The sequence below is a fragment of the Zophobas morio genome, unplaced genomic scaffold, assembly GCF_036711695.1.
Source record: "Zophobas morio isolate AGI-343-1 ecotype UQ-CSIRO unplaced genomic scaffold, CSIRO_AGI_Zmor_V1 ptg000021l, whole genome shotgun sequence".
NCBI classification, from domain to species: domain Eukaryota; kingdom Metazoa; phylum Arthropoda; class Insecta; order Coleoptera; family Tenebrionidae; genus Zophobas; species Zophobas morio.
Window position 1 is genome coordinate 9,440,887 of NW_026972126.1, and position 17,633 is coordinate 9,458,519.

Sequence of the window (17,633 nt, forward strand, 5' to 3'; positions counted from 1 at the left end):
TACCCCACTAACCTTAAACTGATTACGCCAACCAGTGACAACCAAACATTTATTTATTGTTACTTTGGTATTTATTTGTTTATAAACACAATATTCTCAAATATTTAAAAATATGCGCCGATAGTAAAATACTAATATGTTGTATTTTAATCTCCTAAACAATCAATACATCACGTGACCCCTTTACCCTAAATAAGCACCACAGCCTCCTCCGAACGCAGCCCGGTTGCCATTGTCTCGAGGCCATTTCCGCAAGACACCTTTGCAGTACCTTTCCTCAGTATTGACCCATTTACGACTGGTTCGTTACTCACTTTTTAAGTTTACGCATCAAAGTAAACTCATGCATCATAATAAACAGTTTTATGTACAAAGAAAAAATATATTACACGTTATAAACCAATAACCTTCGCAAAGATTTTTCTCGAAGGAAAATTCCTCAGATGTTGGACGAAGAATTGCAGAGGTCGGATGAGCATGAGTAACAATTTATTTCACGCACACGTGCTGGGTACACCAAGGAGCGGATGTCGTCCAGGAGATCGTCGCAGTCTTCGACGAAATCGAACGGTTGACAACCTCGGATGGTCACGCTCGATCTGATCAGACCATGGATGGAAACTGAAAGTTGAATGCATTAGCATGCAGGACTCTTGGTTTCAATGTTTCATGTGCATTTTTATGGCGTTTAAGGGAAACAACATCCGCAAGACAATTGTAAAATATATGGTTGTGGATGTAGAAAAACATCTTGTCTGTATACAGATGAGAGTATCTCAAAAAGGCAAAAGTTATTTGCGTTCGAGACAGATCCAATATATGACACCGGGAGAGATTTAAGAATGCAGAATATACTTATTTCTGGTTTCTAAATGTTAGTATAACTCAAAGTCTTTGTTTTTCCTCTCTAATGAAACGAGTGATTTGTTATAAAGGAACTAATTTATATATAGGTCAGTTCAAGGAAAATGTAATGACGTAATATAACACCATTAACTTCCAAAATCACAACTTGCAATTTTTATTAATGTGGTTTTAACTACAACTCCGAAAAATTTGCTTCAATTTTTTTTATTTTAATAAACTTTTCAGTTAAATAAGTGTGTAATTGTAGGTTGTGGTGTCAGAATATGGATATTTGTAAAACAAGGAATAACTATTACTAGCATCTTTAAACATTTTTAGCAAACATCTGTTATCCGACTTATTTTTACATTTGTATATTATGATCATAAACTCAGAGGTAATTATAATTAACTAACATAATAAGTATTTACGAGTACACGTTGCGCAATAAAGTCTATCCAATATAATCTAATCACATTTTTTGGTAGAATTACAGCCTTAAAATTTTACATAATATTTCAGTTTTCTTTTATAACACAATATACAGCTATTTTCTAGTTTCCCAAATCATATAACTTATTTTATCGCCGTTAAACACAAGAGATTGACCAAGATTTTGCAAGTCAAAAGGACTTTTTCACTCAACTTTAATTCTTTTTATGTTAATGAATTTTAATTTTTGTATCGATGCTGTGGTCTCCTGGTTTTAAAATTTAAATTTCGCGCTGAAAAAAGGAAAAAAAGGGTTGGGGAACTGCATTTAAAAACAAAAACATTTCAATAGACAATTACCCATTAAGGGCATGTCTAATTTACTTTATACTTTTGTTAGACAAAAATGAGTCGCATGCTATGTCAAAATTTTCAACGAATGTAGTTAGTGTAATACAAATTAATTAATGATTTTCTAATCTGAAATCTGTAGAGTAAGTGGTTTTGTTTTATTATTTGTGAATTCACAGTTAAAAATTTTAACTGTTCATGGTTCGAATAAATTTTAGATACAATAATTTAAATATTCATATAAAACACGTGGAAGGAAGTCGACTTATACAGGCTCAACTTATTTTAATTAACGATATATCTAAAAGTTCTGGATGCTTTTATTTAAGTTATTATATTACAACACCCATCATAATCGTAACTTATTTCCATGAGAGATTTAAAAATATGATATTTAAACTAATCTTATACATTGACCCATTGTGAGAAAAAGGACCTTGAAAATTTAATTCAATTAAATTAATGTCATCGTGGACTCGAAAACGGCCGGGCTATAATATTTTTTATAAGTTTAGTAATTTCTTACAAGTGGAATTTGAACATTTATTCCGGAAATTTTTATTTTGACCTAACTTGATTGAATTACTCCGTAATTTAACATCCTGCAAATTGTTTGTAGTTGAAAGATCTTGCTACTGTGTGGTGTAATGAAGATTTCTTTACTTTGCTGTTTCAGTAATTCATTTAATATCAGAACTTTGAGAGTACAAATTCCAAATTAATGCGTGGTCACCTCTATAGACATAATATATAAAGTATGTTGCCGCGGACAGTTTTCTAACCTGTTCTCAACTTAATACATGTCGGACGTTTTTCCCAACACCATTGATTAAATACATATGTATATGTATGTATATGTATGTATATGTATTTAAGGCTTGCGTCTGGTTCGGTTTAGCCCTATACTAAAAACACTGAAAACATCGTCGCGGTTTCTGGAGTTGCATTTTAAAAATATGAGATATATCGCTTTAAAAAAATTATATTTCGAATTAACAAACTTCAGTCCAGGGGACCTCCATATTTATTTTCATATCTAGTATGCAGTTTTTACAAAAAAAAATTATAAAGTTGAACAACTTTTACATCACATTTTAACCGGCACATTGATGCATTTTTTGACGAAGTGCTGAAGTTTTTTGCATTCTGAGATAGGAGGTCCCCTGGGGAAAAGTATCAGCTTTCTTTTGATACCATTTATAATATTAAAAAATCCACGACTGAGGTAACTAACTCGCGAAAAGTCAAAATCTATTGAAACGGGAAATCGGCATTAAACGAGCTGTGATGCGGTAGCAGAATACAGGTTTACTTAGATTCTGACTTGGTTGGAGATTTCAGTATTTTAAAAATGCAATTCCGGAAACTACGACGATGTTTTCAATGTATTTAGTATTGGGCGAAACTGAACCAGACGCCACCCTTAATCAATGCCAACACTAAGAAAACGAACAATTTGAACTTCATCGTTCAACTGCGACAATGTTAGTAGAAGAGATTTTAACGCAATTATCTCGTTAACTTTTTTCTTTATTCTGCTCCGCCTGGGACCAACGGAGGTAAGTGGATGATGCGGTCAATTGTGTAACAGCCCTTAGCTCGCAAAAATGAGTAAAGTAGCTGTTGCAGCTCGTGAATTGCGCAACACAGCGTAACGTTGGAAAGTGCGGACAGCTCGATCGGTTTGATCAGAGCCATCGATCCCTTAACCGTGATCCATGATTTAACACAGTTTGGGTTTTGTTCATATTTAAATTTATCGCCACACCATTGTTGCCGGAGAGCGTGACCGAGGCCTGATTTCACAATTAATTAAGTTACTTTAGGACCTTATTTAAGTTTTAGGATAATTAATAAAGTAGTTTAGCGTAGAATAGGTTCGCGTGCTACGGCGGCTGTTTCCAGTCTGGCCGCCCCGCCGACGGTGGTTATATTTAATACCTCGGTCGGGGCCCCGCCTACTGGTGCAAAATTGCGCGCGTGTGCCGTCAGCTCGCGAAAAAAATAGGTTAATTAGGGTAAGGTAATTAGTAGATAATATATTTAGTGCCAAGAATTAGTTTAGTGTTAATAGGCGATAAGCAAATAACAATTATGCTCCGTTTTCTGTGACATCTGGCGGCAGCCAATCCGCTGCCCAGACGGTGTCCAGAAAACGGTAAAAAAGTATAAAAGGCTGCTAGAAATCCCGCTCAGCATCACTTGTCAGCTAGCGGTGAAAGTGTACGCTTCGGAGTCACAATAAACCGCTCTGCATTCTCTAACCGAGGGTTTTATTACCCCAAATAAATCCCTACACAAGCACACAAATAAAGCACGCAACCAGTTCTTCTCAGAACTTACAAATCGGAGCATACCCGGCTTCCTGGTTCGGGCCGGTGTCTCGACAGGTGAGGGCAGGTCGTCCCCGTCAACCCGCGACGTCGCGACGCCCCGTCCCCTAACACCATCGTGTATCACCATCCTGTTACTTTAATTCAAATTTCTCTTTTATTGTGTGTTTAAATTTGTGATATTAAAATCTGTTTGTAATGTTTGATTTCATGTTTGAAACTTGGAGAAAGTTCTTGTACCTGGTTTTGAGATTTTCCCCCTCCAGGGCATTTTTCCAAGCTTGTTATATATCAATTCAATCATAATTTATAATAGTAACCAAATCCGTTAAAAATATATTCATTGAAAGAATATATGCATCATATAACACAATGTGTCATATAATGTATCATCCCTTTTCAAGCTAAAAACAATTTTAGAAATTTCAATATCTCTATCTGTTCTCAGAATAATAAATGACGAAGTTTTATCCCGGACATATTGTTACACTTAATAACTAAACCAGGTAAACCAACGTTTATTATTACGTGGTGACCAGAATTGGATTAAAATTTCGCGCTGAAAAAAACAGCGGCGCGAAATCGTATTTGAAAAATTTGAATTCGAAAAAAAATTCAATCAAGAAAATCGTTAAACACAGACAACCGTGTGCACCTTTAGTTCTTTCTGAGTAGCTGGTAGCTCTCCTAGGGGAGTTTGTCGGTAGTATCTGATGAGAGGGTTGGTAGTGAAGTTTACTTGTTTTGGTAGAGGGTAGGTGCCACGTCACTGTTGTTTGGTTTTTGTGAGTGGAAGCACACGGTAAGCGAGCTAGATCAAGTTAGTTGGTTTGGTAGTTAGAAAAAAGGAAAGCCTTTGTTTAACAACAGATAATCGTCACGCGCAGCTAATTCTTGCTGTTTTTCCAAGCGGAAATATGCGAATTTTCGACCGACGCTAACACGTGGTGTAAATTTATTTACTGTTTGTAAATTCATAGTTCATGTCAGGATTTTAATCATTAACTGGTCCTAATACAATTTAACAGTCAGGACTTTGTTTATCAAATTATGAATACGGTTTCTGGATGCTTATACTTAAGTGTCACATTATAACACTTCTTAATTCCCCACACAAGATTGCTAATAGTTTATTTACGGCAGTTAAATTAACCTAACGTTGTCTCACTCTGGGAAAAAAACCGTGAAAGTGCCGAAGAATTCATAATATCGTGAACGGGGCAACTAAATTTTTCCCCTTAGGCAGTTATCATCACATCACCGAGATATCTTTCTAGCGACGTTGGAAATTACACCACCGAGAAGCATTTCTCGCGACCCTGGAAGCATTTTGTGTGGGGACAGTCCACGATATAAACTCTTAAAGTTTAAAGTAACCAATCACTTGGGTAAAGTGTGGCATAATTTAACATCACGTAAATTCTTTGTTGGAATCGTTGATAAAGTGTGGCAAATATTAAACGCATGTAATTTTATTAGTTTTGCAATTTTTCCCCTCATGCAATTTTTCTCTATCTCGCAATTTTAGCCTCAGATTAATGTCTCCATCATATAAATTGTCTGATGTCCAATCTTAATCTCAGATAAGAATTCTTTGCTGTTCAAAATTTCACGAGCGTGTCTGGAGAATTCAAATGTTGTTTATTGCTCCTTTTTTGAAACTTTAAGACTTGTTCGATTGTAATTTAATGTCAGAGTCACAGAAATCGAACATGTACATGGAATTGAGGTAAATAACACAAAAACACGTAGCGGAAGCGGAGTGCGCGGTTCCTTGACGAGCTAGCGGTCGCGCCATCTGCACAAAAGACGCAGATTTGGAATAGAAGTCAGGATAGCGGTCGGGATTTTCAACCACAAGTTTGCGACCGTAAGTGTCAGTGGAGAAATAAATAATTTTCTGTCTTCCATAGATTTTGTGTTTTATTTAGCCGTACTTTTCCAACCTTGGGATCCACCACATCACACAACGTAGGGTTCCATTTTGTTAGACGATCACAGCCAAGACCAAATTTTTGAATTTTTCGCGGGCTTTCCAAATTTTTTTCACTCGTCAATTTAAGGCGGGATGTTTGAGTTATCACAGTAGTATATATAAAAATATACGAATGCGTTGATAAATCACGACTAGACTCCTATATATTTTACGTTTTAGATAGGATATATCAGGCAAAATTTGGTGATGGCGTCATCAATTTGAAAGGAGGACCAGTTTTAGTAACGATTTACCATGCCCTGAAAACTTTTGCAATATTTCAACGCATTTGGTTTTGTAGTTTCAAGGTTAAATTGCAAGACTTTTTATACAATTTTGATTTCTTGCCAAACATTTAAATGTCTGCGATTAAAATCATGACGGATTCATAAACCACAAATGTATGAGTATGTTATTTTATAAAATTTAAATAACATTTGCTATTGTAAAATTAGAAGATGACGTCATCCCATTGTCGGTGGGGACGATCAGACAAGTTTTGGTTAGCGTTTTATCATCTACACGATATTCCTAACTTACATCTGTTCTGTAGTTCCAAAAATTATCTGTCTAATAAAAAAAATAAGCACAGACGACAGACAGACAGAAAGGGGGACGTACTTTTCATATTCTAGGGGTCTTAAAATGTCGAGAAAACATGAAAGCAGCAATTCGTATGATGCATTACAATTGTTCTTAGTTTACGATCGGTACTGAATAATCTAGTTTTTTTGAAGATGAGTTAGTGTAACAAATCACTGCGTCTAGTGATCAAACTGTGTCCTAATGTAAACTGAATCTTACTCTATACTTTCGTTCATTATTTCATTACGTAAGTGTACAAAGAGTTATAGACCAACTTTCCCACTACGCAAAATATCAAACAAAACAACGCATACATTTCAGTAATTTATTGGTTAAATATGACGGAAAGTCACGTTCATCTAGAGCAGGATTTCGATATTCTTACACAACTGTAGGTGGCAGGTCCGTTCGTAGTATATGTTAAAAAAAGGGGAATATAGGAAGACATTCTCTTTTCCTAACGTAAATTAATAATTTTTATAACACAGTTACGATCTGTGTCGTACACGGGCAGTAAAACAGAAAATAAGCACAGAGTGTCTTCAAATGATTATTATTACAACGAAGTAGGCGTTGAGTTTGCCGCCTTGTCGAAACAACAATTATAATCAAACCGACGTTAAATATACGTCAATTTGTAAAATTGTAGTGTAGTGAAGTCAGTCAATGTTACTGCAAGAACAAGCCGCAAATTTGGACAGTTTTAAATTTTTAATCACGCATAATTCAATTCTAGACGTTTGTGCACGATAATAATTCTTTTCTATTACAAAACATTGTAGAACTTTCATGAAAATCGTTATTATTCGTCCTTTGTTACATTTTCTAGAGCATTGTACCTAACTCTTTTCAATGGTTTTTCTATTTTGTAACAATGAATAGATTTCAAATATTTATGTAATAAGTTATTGCTGTTTTTTAATAAATTTTCTCGTATAAGAAAACACAATGGGAAAAGCAAGAGTCGTACTTGCAGTATTATTATAATATTAACTAAAAGTATAATGGGTTGCCTATGTATTAAACTACTTTTTTTTTATTTGGTGAAACGAATTAAACAATAGGAGTATGTTTTTATACTAAGTTTTTGATGCAACTGATATATTAAATTTCTACTATATAAACGGAAGAAAAAAAATGGTTATACTGCTGTGACCCGGCTTTAAAAATTAAAATTTCGCGCCAAGAAAAGAAAAAAACGACGCCTTGACACCGCATTTGAAAAAATAAAAAAATATATTTCAATAACGTAGAAAATCACCCATGTTTTATTTAGCATTTAGCAAATTCGAGAAGGCCACTTTGTATTTCGCGCTGCAGTGTAAACACGTGTTAAAATTACATACGTAATTTGGTATCTAATTCCACAAAAGGCTAAAAAAAGAATCCTACTCCATGTCACTGTCCCCAAACGAGTGTAATTAGTGTAATATCAGTTAGTTAGCGATTTTCTAATCTGAAATATCGTGAAACTTTGGAGTTCATGGTTCTAACACAATTTAACAAGGATAAGGATAAGGGAAAACATTTCCCTGAAACACGTGAACTAATATTTGTGGACTAGTTTTAAATTAACTATTAACTTGAATTAATGCATAATTTAAATTATTTGTTGTTCGAAATGACTACAGAACAAATTCAGTAGATGATATTAGAAAAAAAACTTGATGAACAGTTCCGAAATAAATTAATTTTTCGCGATTAATGCAATCAAAATATCAACATGTCCTAGCCAAAAATAAAAGGTAAATTAAATTATTTTTAGAAAATACTATACAAAGAATAATTATAAAAAATAACCTTACTCTATAACTGTCACCTGTCTTCCTGAATTTTTTTTTTTGCGTGCAATTATGTGACTAGTAATAAAACAGTGGGTACAATACAATGGAAACTATAGCGTGCAAAGTATATCCTGCTGTTAATGAGAGTACCAAGAAAAAATGCCATAAAAAAAATTAAATATAGTTGCTCCTTTCACTATCTCTCCACTCATACCAAAGAACGAAAAGTGTAAGTATTTAAGATTAATAGTGTAGCAGCAACAGCCAATACATTTTTTCACATCACTTTAAAGTTTAAACCGTGGTAAATTATTCCCATTATCCAACTAATTAGTAGTTTGGGAATGTTTGCAATTACTACACAAAGAAAAAGATTTGTTTGATTTAATAGAAGAAAGTAAATTTTTGGAAATATTTTTTATGATAATACTTTCTAAATCTGCTCTGCCGGATATGCCAGGCAAAAATTCCATTAGACATTTCTTATAGATAACTTCGTATTTAGCACTGCTTATTAAAATTGTTTAGTAGATAGAGAATTAGATAGCGTCGGTGTCACTTACAACATTTCTCATGTAAATTCGACAAAAACTGCAGAAAATAAAAGTATCCTCTATGAAAAAAAAAAAAATATTTCTTGAATATTACTTATCAAAAATCGAAATTAACATTTTCAGTTTTAGAAAAGAACTCAAATACAAATTCTAAAAAGCAAAACACATGAAGTAAATAATTATATATAAAATAAAATAAATAAAAAAGTTATTCTTTTAAAAATGAGCGGAATTTCGCTTTATTTAACAATCAACTAAAAGACCTCATTATGATGCACTATTTGTAATTAATGACGGAAATAATTTCACACTATATCACCTATTATGTTCCTTGAACTTTATGAAAGGTATCGATATCGACACACGCAAATGAACATATGAAAGGAAAAAATGCAGTTTTAAATTACAATAGTTCTTTTGTTCTTTTAACAATTTATTCTAATAGTTCAAAACAATGTCATTCAGGGCCGGCGCCGTCGCTGATGCAACCCGGGGTTGCAAAATTTGGTTCAAGCCATGGATAAAATTGATTTTTCCAAGGCCTGATCCTAAAGTGCACTTGGTTATAACATCTAACATTTTAAAGCCAATAATGGTTAAAGACTTTTATTAATGACATAATAAGTTCGAAACTACCGGTGCAGCTTCATCCATCGTATATTGCAATCCACCAACGTTCCTGCAAAGGTCAGTTTCGTCACCTGACTGCAACCTTTTCAAACAAAAATAAAGCAAATCGCTGTTAAACCAGTGAATCTATTTTTGTAAATGCTAATTATTATTTGCGAACAACAAAAACAACTGCTAAAACAGAGAGCTAAGCAAATTATAATAAGTTGCAATATTTTTGATCATTAGAATTTCAAGCCACTTAAAATGTAGCTGTTTGAATCTAGTAAAATCTAGTAAAGTTATGTTATGAATTTAAACACTTTTTTCCCTTTACCGCCTGCTTAAAATAAAAATTAAACAACCAACTTTTGTATTAAGTTTACCATTATAGATTTAAAAAAAAAATCCAGCAGTTTCTGAAATTATCTATCTAATAAAAATCGACACAGACGACTGACAGACAGGCGGCAAACAGACGTAAACAGGAGAACTATTTTTTCGTATTCAAGGGGTCAGAAACGTCTAGGAAACATGAAAGCAGCCATTGGCCGGACGTACCCTAGCTTGTGCTCGGTAAGTAAGTCACCTTAAAGAAAAATGTTTGCTAATTTTAAAGATTTATTAAAAAACAACATTTGTCAGTAGCATAGAAACGTAGATTTAACTCCAAAATTAAACGTGATATAAAAATATCGTAATCTTTGTTAACAAAGAAAACAACTTTTAAATAAAGTCATAAACATTTCTATAATTTGTTTACTTGAAAGTCAAAAAATCAGGATTGTTTATTTCAAAATAAAAAAAATTAAGGCTGTTCCTGCGATGAAGTGAACAAGAAATAGTGTCTACCCAAACTCCATAAGAAGAAATGGTGAAATGGTGCCTTGTAATGATTACGTGTGCTTTATAATATTGAAAAAGAAAGGTTCAAACAAAGTTTATGTGAGTAAAGAAAAATTTCTTAAATAAAATATTTTTTTAATTTGTAGTATTAATTATTATATAAAGATTTTGACTAATTTTTTTTTATTGTTAGTAAGTTGTAAAATAACTCCATAAAAATATAATCTAAGTCCTCTTCTTTCAAATTCATAACAAATCACAACAATGTTATCGATTTCAGCGTAGTAACAACCTTAAAAATTTACACAGCAGAACAAGTAAAACCATCCTTGGTTAGAAAATAATGTCAAATAACATAACCTCCATATGAAATTGTTAAAGCAATTTATTTTTCCAATTTTATAGCTAATCATTTTTTCTAATTCGGTGTTTTTAGAGTCACATTAATGTGCCTTTTGCACCAAGTAAGATTTTTTACTAATGATGACCAAATGTGTAACGTAAACACGTAAATTTACATTTCGTTTCAAACCTGGTTTAAGAGCATTCAGAACACAACTTTTCTTTATTTTTAATTTAATGTCAAACTTGACACTTACTGTTGGAGCTCGGTATGCCAACATCAGACAGTAACTTGCATGGCTGCCAACTAAGGTTGTAAAAACAACTAAATTTATTTCAATGAAAATAAAGACATTAATAAATTTCTTCAATAGAAAATAGTATAATAATAGTTATTTACGTATTAAGGGCATACATAGGGAGATTATGGCACGAGGAAATGTTTAAAACCCGACGAAGGAGGGTACATCCAACGTTTTATTCTATTTTAGTTTCTAAAATATTTTTAACGAAATATCTATTGAATATTTCCGGCAAAATTGTGTAAATTGTCCGAAGCGAAGTTTAATAATACCAGAGAACATAGAGAAGCGTCATAGTTTAAATTAAATGACGGTTGAGGATTCCTCGACTTATGTTGGCAACAGTGTTTGTTTCTAACTAGGAATAAAATTAACTACAATAGAAAAAATGTCATAATATTTTTAACGACGCGTTTTACTTTCGACAAATTGATACTAGATTTACCAGAATATGACAAGCTGCTTACTGTTTCCTTCAATTTCATTCAGCTCACACGAATTACAGTTCGTCTTCTGAGAACTTTTGATCTACAGACCAGAGCGCACCCAGGCCAATGTCGACTCTAAGCGTTCGGAAACGATTTGATTTATAAGCCATAATCCGTGATCTGATACACATCCTTACCGATTTCGACCATAATTTCTTGCTGTTTCAACTTTCGACTTTTCAGTTTTTCGAAATTTTAGTTTGGGAACTTTTCAGTTTACTCCTATTTATTATTCAATTTTTGGATTTTACAATTTCTCAATTTTTCAATTTCTCAGTTTTCCGTTTTTCTCTTCAATTTTACGATTTTTCAATATTCCGATTTTTCAATTTTTGACTTTTATAAACTCTTAACTAATTTATTTTGCAAGTTTTTGATTTTTCAATTTTTCGATTTTTTTAAGGTTTCGATATTTCGACTTCACTTTTTTGATTTTTCGATTTCTCAGTTTTTCGATTCTTTAGGTTCTCAGTTTTTGGATATTTCAGTTTTGGGAGTTTTCAGTTTTTCGATTTGTCAGTTTTTCTTTCATTTTTCAGTTTTTCGATATTTCAGTTTTGGGATTTATTTCTGTTCTTCGACTTATCCATTTTTGACTTCTGGATTTTTCGATGCGTCGACTTTTTACTTTTTCGATTTTTAAATTTTATATTTCTCAATATTTTGGTATTTTAATTTTTCAATATTTAAAATTTTAGATTTTTCGATTTCTCGATTTTTCATTTCAACTCTTCCATATTTCAATTTTTCAAATGTTTTGATTTCTTAATCTTTCGATTTTTCAACTTCCCGGGTTTAGATTTTCTGTTTTTCAGTTGTTGTTTTGTCAAATTTTCGATTTTTTAATTTTTCAAATTTGACTTTCATAAACTCTCAATTTTTCGATTTTTCAATTAATCGATGTTTTGATTTTCCCATTTCTCAATTCATTCAATTTTTCGATTTTTTAAGGTTTCTATTTTTCGACTTCACTTTTTTTATTTTTCGATTTTTCAGAGTTTAGATATTTCAATTTTAGGATTTTACAATATTTCAATTCTTCGGCTTTTCTATTTTTGACTTCTGGATTTTTCGATGTGTCTACCTTTTTACTTTTTCGATTTTTCAATTTTTGGATTTTTAAATTTTAGATTTTTCAATTTTTTGATATTTTAATTGTTCAATATTTCTTAATCTTTAGATTTTTCGACTTCCGGGTTTTATATGTTCTGTTTTTCAATTTTTCGATTTATCAATTTTTCATTCCCGATTTATCGAGATTTGGTTGTTCCGGTTTTCGATTTATCACTTTTTCAATTTTTTATTTTGGCCTATTTCGATTTCTCAGTTTTTCCAGTTTTCCAATTTTTCGTTGTTTGATTTTTCCGCTTTTCCAATTTTTCAACTTTTAACTTTTTGTTTGTCGATTTCTCTATTTTTCGATTTTTCGACTTCATCATTTTTCGATTTCTCGTTCTTTTGATCTTTCAATCTCTCAACTTTTCAATTTTTCGAATTTTTAAGTTTTTTGATTTCTCGATTTATCGAGATTTGGATTTTTCTATATTATTTCGGTTTCTCAGTTGTTCGGCTTTTCGACTCCACGATTTCTTGATCTTTTGATTTTTCGATTTCGCGGGTTTTCGATTTTCCAGTTTTTCGATGTTTCGATTTTTCGTTATTCGGTTTTTAAATTTTAGATTTTTGAATTTTAGATTTTTTCGATTTTCTGATGTTTCATTTTTCGATTTTCAGTTCTTCGATATTTCGATTTTTCATTGTTTCGGTTTTACAATTTTTTAAGGTTTCGAGTTCTCGATTATTATAGATTTCTCGATTTTTCGAGTTTTCGATTATTTTGATTTTAATTTTTTTTTTCTCACTGTCAATATCATAGTGTATTGAAAACAACCACAAAAATTGTCACTAAAAACATTTAAAAATTCATACAAAATAGAACACAGTGTTTCCAAAACATTTTCCAGAAAAAAATCCATTGGGTTATTACGATTTCAACAATATTCTTAGTTTAAGATGTTTTGCTAGTATAAAACACAAGTAAAGAATTAATTCTTAGTTAAACAAAATATGTAAAATCATCTAGATATGTACCAAAAATATTCACTTATTAGTCGTTATAAAAACCGACCAAACAACTATTTCCCGCAGAAATTATAGTCCAAACCCACCAACCAAATCGGTCCTGAACGCTTAGGCCCGGTTTTACAATGCAAGCTTAAGCGAGGTTCAAAGATAAGCCTTGGTTCAACTGCAGTTGTCCGTTTTTTTAGAGTCGACATTGGCCTGAGCGCGCTCTGGCGTGTAGATCAAACAAGTTCTCAGGCGACGAGTTGTAGTGAAACAAGTTTTTTTATTGGGGTCGACTATTTAAATTTGGCACTTGTCTTTGGCGGTTGGGGACTCCAGTGTCAATAAGGGTGGTTTTGCAAAATCGGCCTGTATGCTGCATTTATATTAATCTATGTTTAATACAAACTATTTGATGTTGTTATTGATACCACGTTGTTTATTTTTTAAATAGTTCGATTTTCAAAATGCAAACTGAAGCAGCGGAAAACGTTAATTCAAAAAAAATTTTAGAAGAATTTGAAGTCGGCCAGAGAATGATTTGATGAAATATTAATTTATGCCCGCATTTGGGTGCTTCTGAACAAGATTATGAATTTAAAATAGAATAAACTTTTTATAGGGTCGCTGTTTTGCAAAAACTGCCGCAAGCGGCTTATTCTACAAACCTGAACTGGTATTATAATGATGGACTTTATAAAATATATTTTTGTAATATACTGTAATCAACTTTGCTGCAATCTTTTCTTCAGGTTTTCGCAATTTTATTACGTTAGAATTCCCTTTTACTTACTTAATCAACTCTAAAAACAAATCCATCTCCTCGGCAATTAAATTTTAAAATGGGAAATCAGGAAATCAGTAAAATCATAGTCAAATCAAAACAAAACTAAAATTGATGACGAGAAGAGAAAACATAAACCAGAAATGTCACAATGCACAAATGCGTAAAATTAACACTTCGGTGTAAACCTGCAAATTATCTTGGTGTCACTCAGTACTGAAGGTTATAATACGATACTTATTCCTCACTGTGCTTTCTCTTTTGTTTGATTTAACACCATGCAATCACTGTCGATACAAAATTTACAACTATGTATGATGCTAAATTCATGTAAAATTTTTAATAAACATTGACCACTATGCACAAAGGATATTCAAAAAACTTAGCAGTATAATGTCTAACACGGCCCTGCTCTCATTAGTGAAAAATGCACTTAATATGTATTTAAATTCCAATGTCGAAAACTAGTCTTGCATTTTTATCGTTAAACATAAATTATCAATGAAATTTCAAAATAGGTACCCAAATATAAAATTTTACTTTCCGATGATACAGATTCTATGAGAAAAAAACTCCCACTCCTGGCAAAAAACAAGAGAATGTTCCAATAACAACTACTCTTCCTAGCACCTGCTAAAACAACTTCGGCCGCTAACCTTTACAGCCTAATTTGCATGCGTCCCTAATTGTCCTCGATTCCTTGTCATTGATCTTTTTTCGCAGCTTCATTATGAAAAATTTATTCACTCATCACTTTATCTGCCGTTGTATGATTAGCATCAATCAGCAATTATCTCCCAATTCCGATAATCAGTTCGCACGCGATAGCTACACGACCTTGCCCATTCTAATAATAAATGCCATCAAAACCAGTGGCGTGGCTACCGGCATTGACGACATTAGTTAAAATATTCTTTATGGCTCCAAATTTCGAAAAAACTCACACTTGTGCATTTTTGTAAACTATTTAAAAACTGCCTGTAACATTTATGTAATGGTTCAACTTTCTTACAAGAATAAAAAAGGTTTCTAAAGTTGAAGGGGAACACGTACATTTGCCTAATAACCATATTTCTAAGGTTGGACATTTTTGGGCTATCTCTACTACCACTTTTTTTTCTTTTTTGAAAGTGTGGTATTCCACTTGAAAATTTTTATATTAAGATATTCTTGAATTTATCATAATTAAACTCGCCACATGTTTCGGTTCTTGAAAGATATAAAAAAACATCATCAGATAGGTCTAACACAAAATAAAAGTAAAATTTTAATAGAGAATTGGCACGTTACATATGTTCGCAATAACCAAGTGAAAGAAAGAACCTTGAATTTAAGTCGTGTGACACTTGAACTAGAAGTACCTAATGGATCCTTCACACATGAACTTAAGAATATTCCAGAACCAAACTGACCGTATATGTATACGTATAACTGTATTATTCCATAAAAAAGAAATAAAATGTGTTATTTAAACTTATTTACAAATAAATATATCTACATGTCAAACTTTCTGCGTAAATTAAATTTGGCGGGAGATCATATTTACCATATTAATTTGAATTGGCCCATAGATATTAAAGAGAAAGATATCCAAAATGAGCTCGAGAACCGTATTATGGTATTAATGGTGCCTTAGCACCACCAGATGTATCCACGCCACTGATCAAAAAACGGACTTACTTTCATACTGGTAAGTGGAGCACACGTGGTCATAGGGACATTCCTGTTTCTCCACGTTGGAATACCCGTAGACGCACGCCTTATCCGCTTTATCGGCATTCCTCGAAGACCCACTGCATCTATAGCACTGCAACGGATTTCCTGAAGCACAAACCGAATCAAGGCCGCGAAAACACATGCTGGCAGCACTCACCAAAATGAGATAATAAAATCGTCGAGAACAAGAAACCAAGCAGAATCATCGCCCACAGGCAATAAGACTTCGAACAGACTCACTCTCGAAACTTCGGAGCGGTGAAATTTTCCCACAACCATTTGCCAAATTCACTATCAACTGATTGGTATTTTACATAACCTGGAAACCTTTATGGCCTTGTGCAATAACATTTACATATTATTGAAAAAGCAGCTCTATTTACACCGTTACTCCACATAAACTGACCGGTCGGACATCTTCTACAACACAGAAGATGATAAGGTCAGTTATCTAGTTAAAGAAAAATGAAAGTAGTAAACAAACACATGAGTTGCGCAAGAAATTTACGCAACTCTACCAGAAGCAACGCTGCAACTGGAATGGACGCTTTTGGTGCACTGTTGCAGAAATTCTCACGGTATATTCTACAAAATTTCGCTTTTTCGATTGTGTCCCCGCTTGGTTTCACCTCTCACGTGTGAGAGGGCAAGGGTCTTCCGACTAATAACTAACGCATCCGCGGCTCATCCTATAATTATTTGTTTTTCGTTCTTCTTGTAGTTAAAAATGGATTAAAGCTACTGCGATTAAACTGCAAAAGTCCAGAGGCAACATTCTTACATGAAAAAAATTAAGCGCAAGGTAAGAATGACATCTAGAGTTCTTATTTAACTAGAAATATTTAATTATGCGTGGCATTATTAATCCGATCTAACAACAACTAATAATTAGGTGAATCACATCAGTCATATCACATTTAACATCCTGATTCCGTATCTATAATTAATTCTTCTGCGGCACGCAACGTTCTCGGGACGACAGAGCTGATTTAAATAACTTTGTACCAACATAACACTGAATGACCATTTTATGTTCTTCGACATAAAAGTCATAATTCCGGTAAGTGACGTTTTCTTGAAAAATCCTCTGATTAGTCTATTTTATTTTTAAAATGACACTTATTGACGTAAAAATTTATTTTTGCACAGTGAAAACAAATGTTAAAATTTAGGCCATAGTACACGAAAACAAAGCTCGAATTCAGAAATAATTTAGGGAAAGCTGCAGTCTAATTGTCGATAACCCGAAGCCAGAGGTCTTTTTTTAAACCCTGAATTTTCGGCGGAAATTGCCAAAATAGACGTAGACTTAATAAAGAAAATGCACATCATTATGGTAGTAGTGTCCAGCGAATATGATAGTGATACAGAAAATGTTCGACTCTTTTCAGAAAATACGGAATGATATTTCATGGAAAGACATCCCTGGAATAATATGCCACCTACACTCCACAAATACCGAGTGACTATTAATGTTCAAGATTTTTTTTGTCAGGTTGGCAATCTATTTAAAATTTTAAGACAGCTGCCACCATCAACACGTTTCCTAGGCGTACTCATGTCAAAACTGACAACTTTGAACTGACATACTATGGGCGTCAATAATTCAGAATTGCCAA

General features: G+C 32.9%; 1 protein-coding gene across 1 annotated transcript; it reads right to left on the reverse strand.

Annotated features, from left to right (window-relative positions):
* Positions 1-348: 348 nt before the first annotated feature.
* Positions 349-16,562, reverse strand: LOC135132213 (uncharacterized). The gene is made up of 3 exons (XM_064060222.1): positions 16,172-16,562; positions 15,979-16,119; positions 349-621 (listed from the first exon to the last, which is right to left on the reverse strand). Exons 1-3 carry the CDS (start codon positions 16,218-16,220, stop codon positions 440-442), a joined length of 372 nt encoding a protein of 123 aa, XP_063916292.1. The 5' UTR covers positions 16,221-16,562; the 3' UTR covers positions 349-439.
* Between the last annotated feature and the right edge of the window lie 1,071 nt (positions 16,563-17,633).

What these genes read in the sequence shown, in the direction of transcription:
- LOC135132213 (XM_064060222.1), bottom strand. Translation starts at nt 16,220, where the DNA reads ATGATTCTGCTTGGTTTCTTGTTCTCGACGATTTTATTATCTCATTTT. An exon ending in GATTTTATTATCTCATTTTG is followed by an intron (nt 16,120 to 16,171) that starts GTGAGTGCTGCC and finishes TTTGTGCTTCAG; the next exon opens with GAAATCCGTTGCAGTGCTAT. An exon ending in CTCCACTTACCAGTATGAAA is followed by an intron (nt 622 to 15,978) that starts GTAAGTCCGTTT and finishes TTCAACTTTCAG; the next exon opens with TTTCCATCCATGGTCTGATC.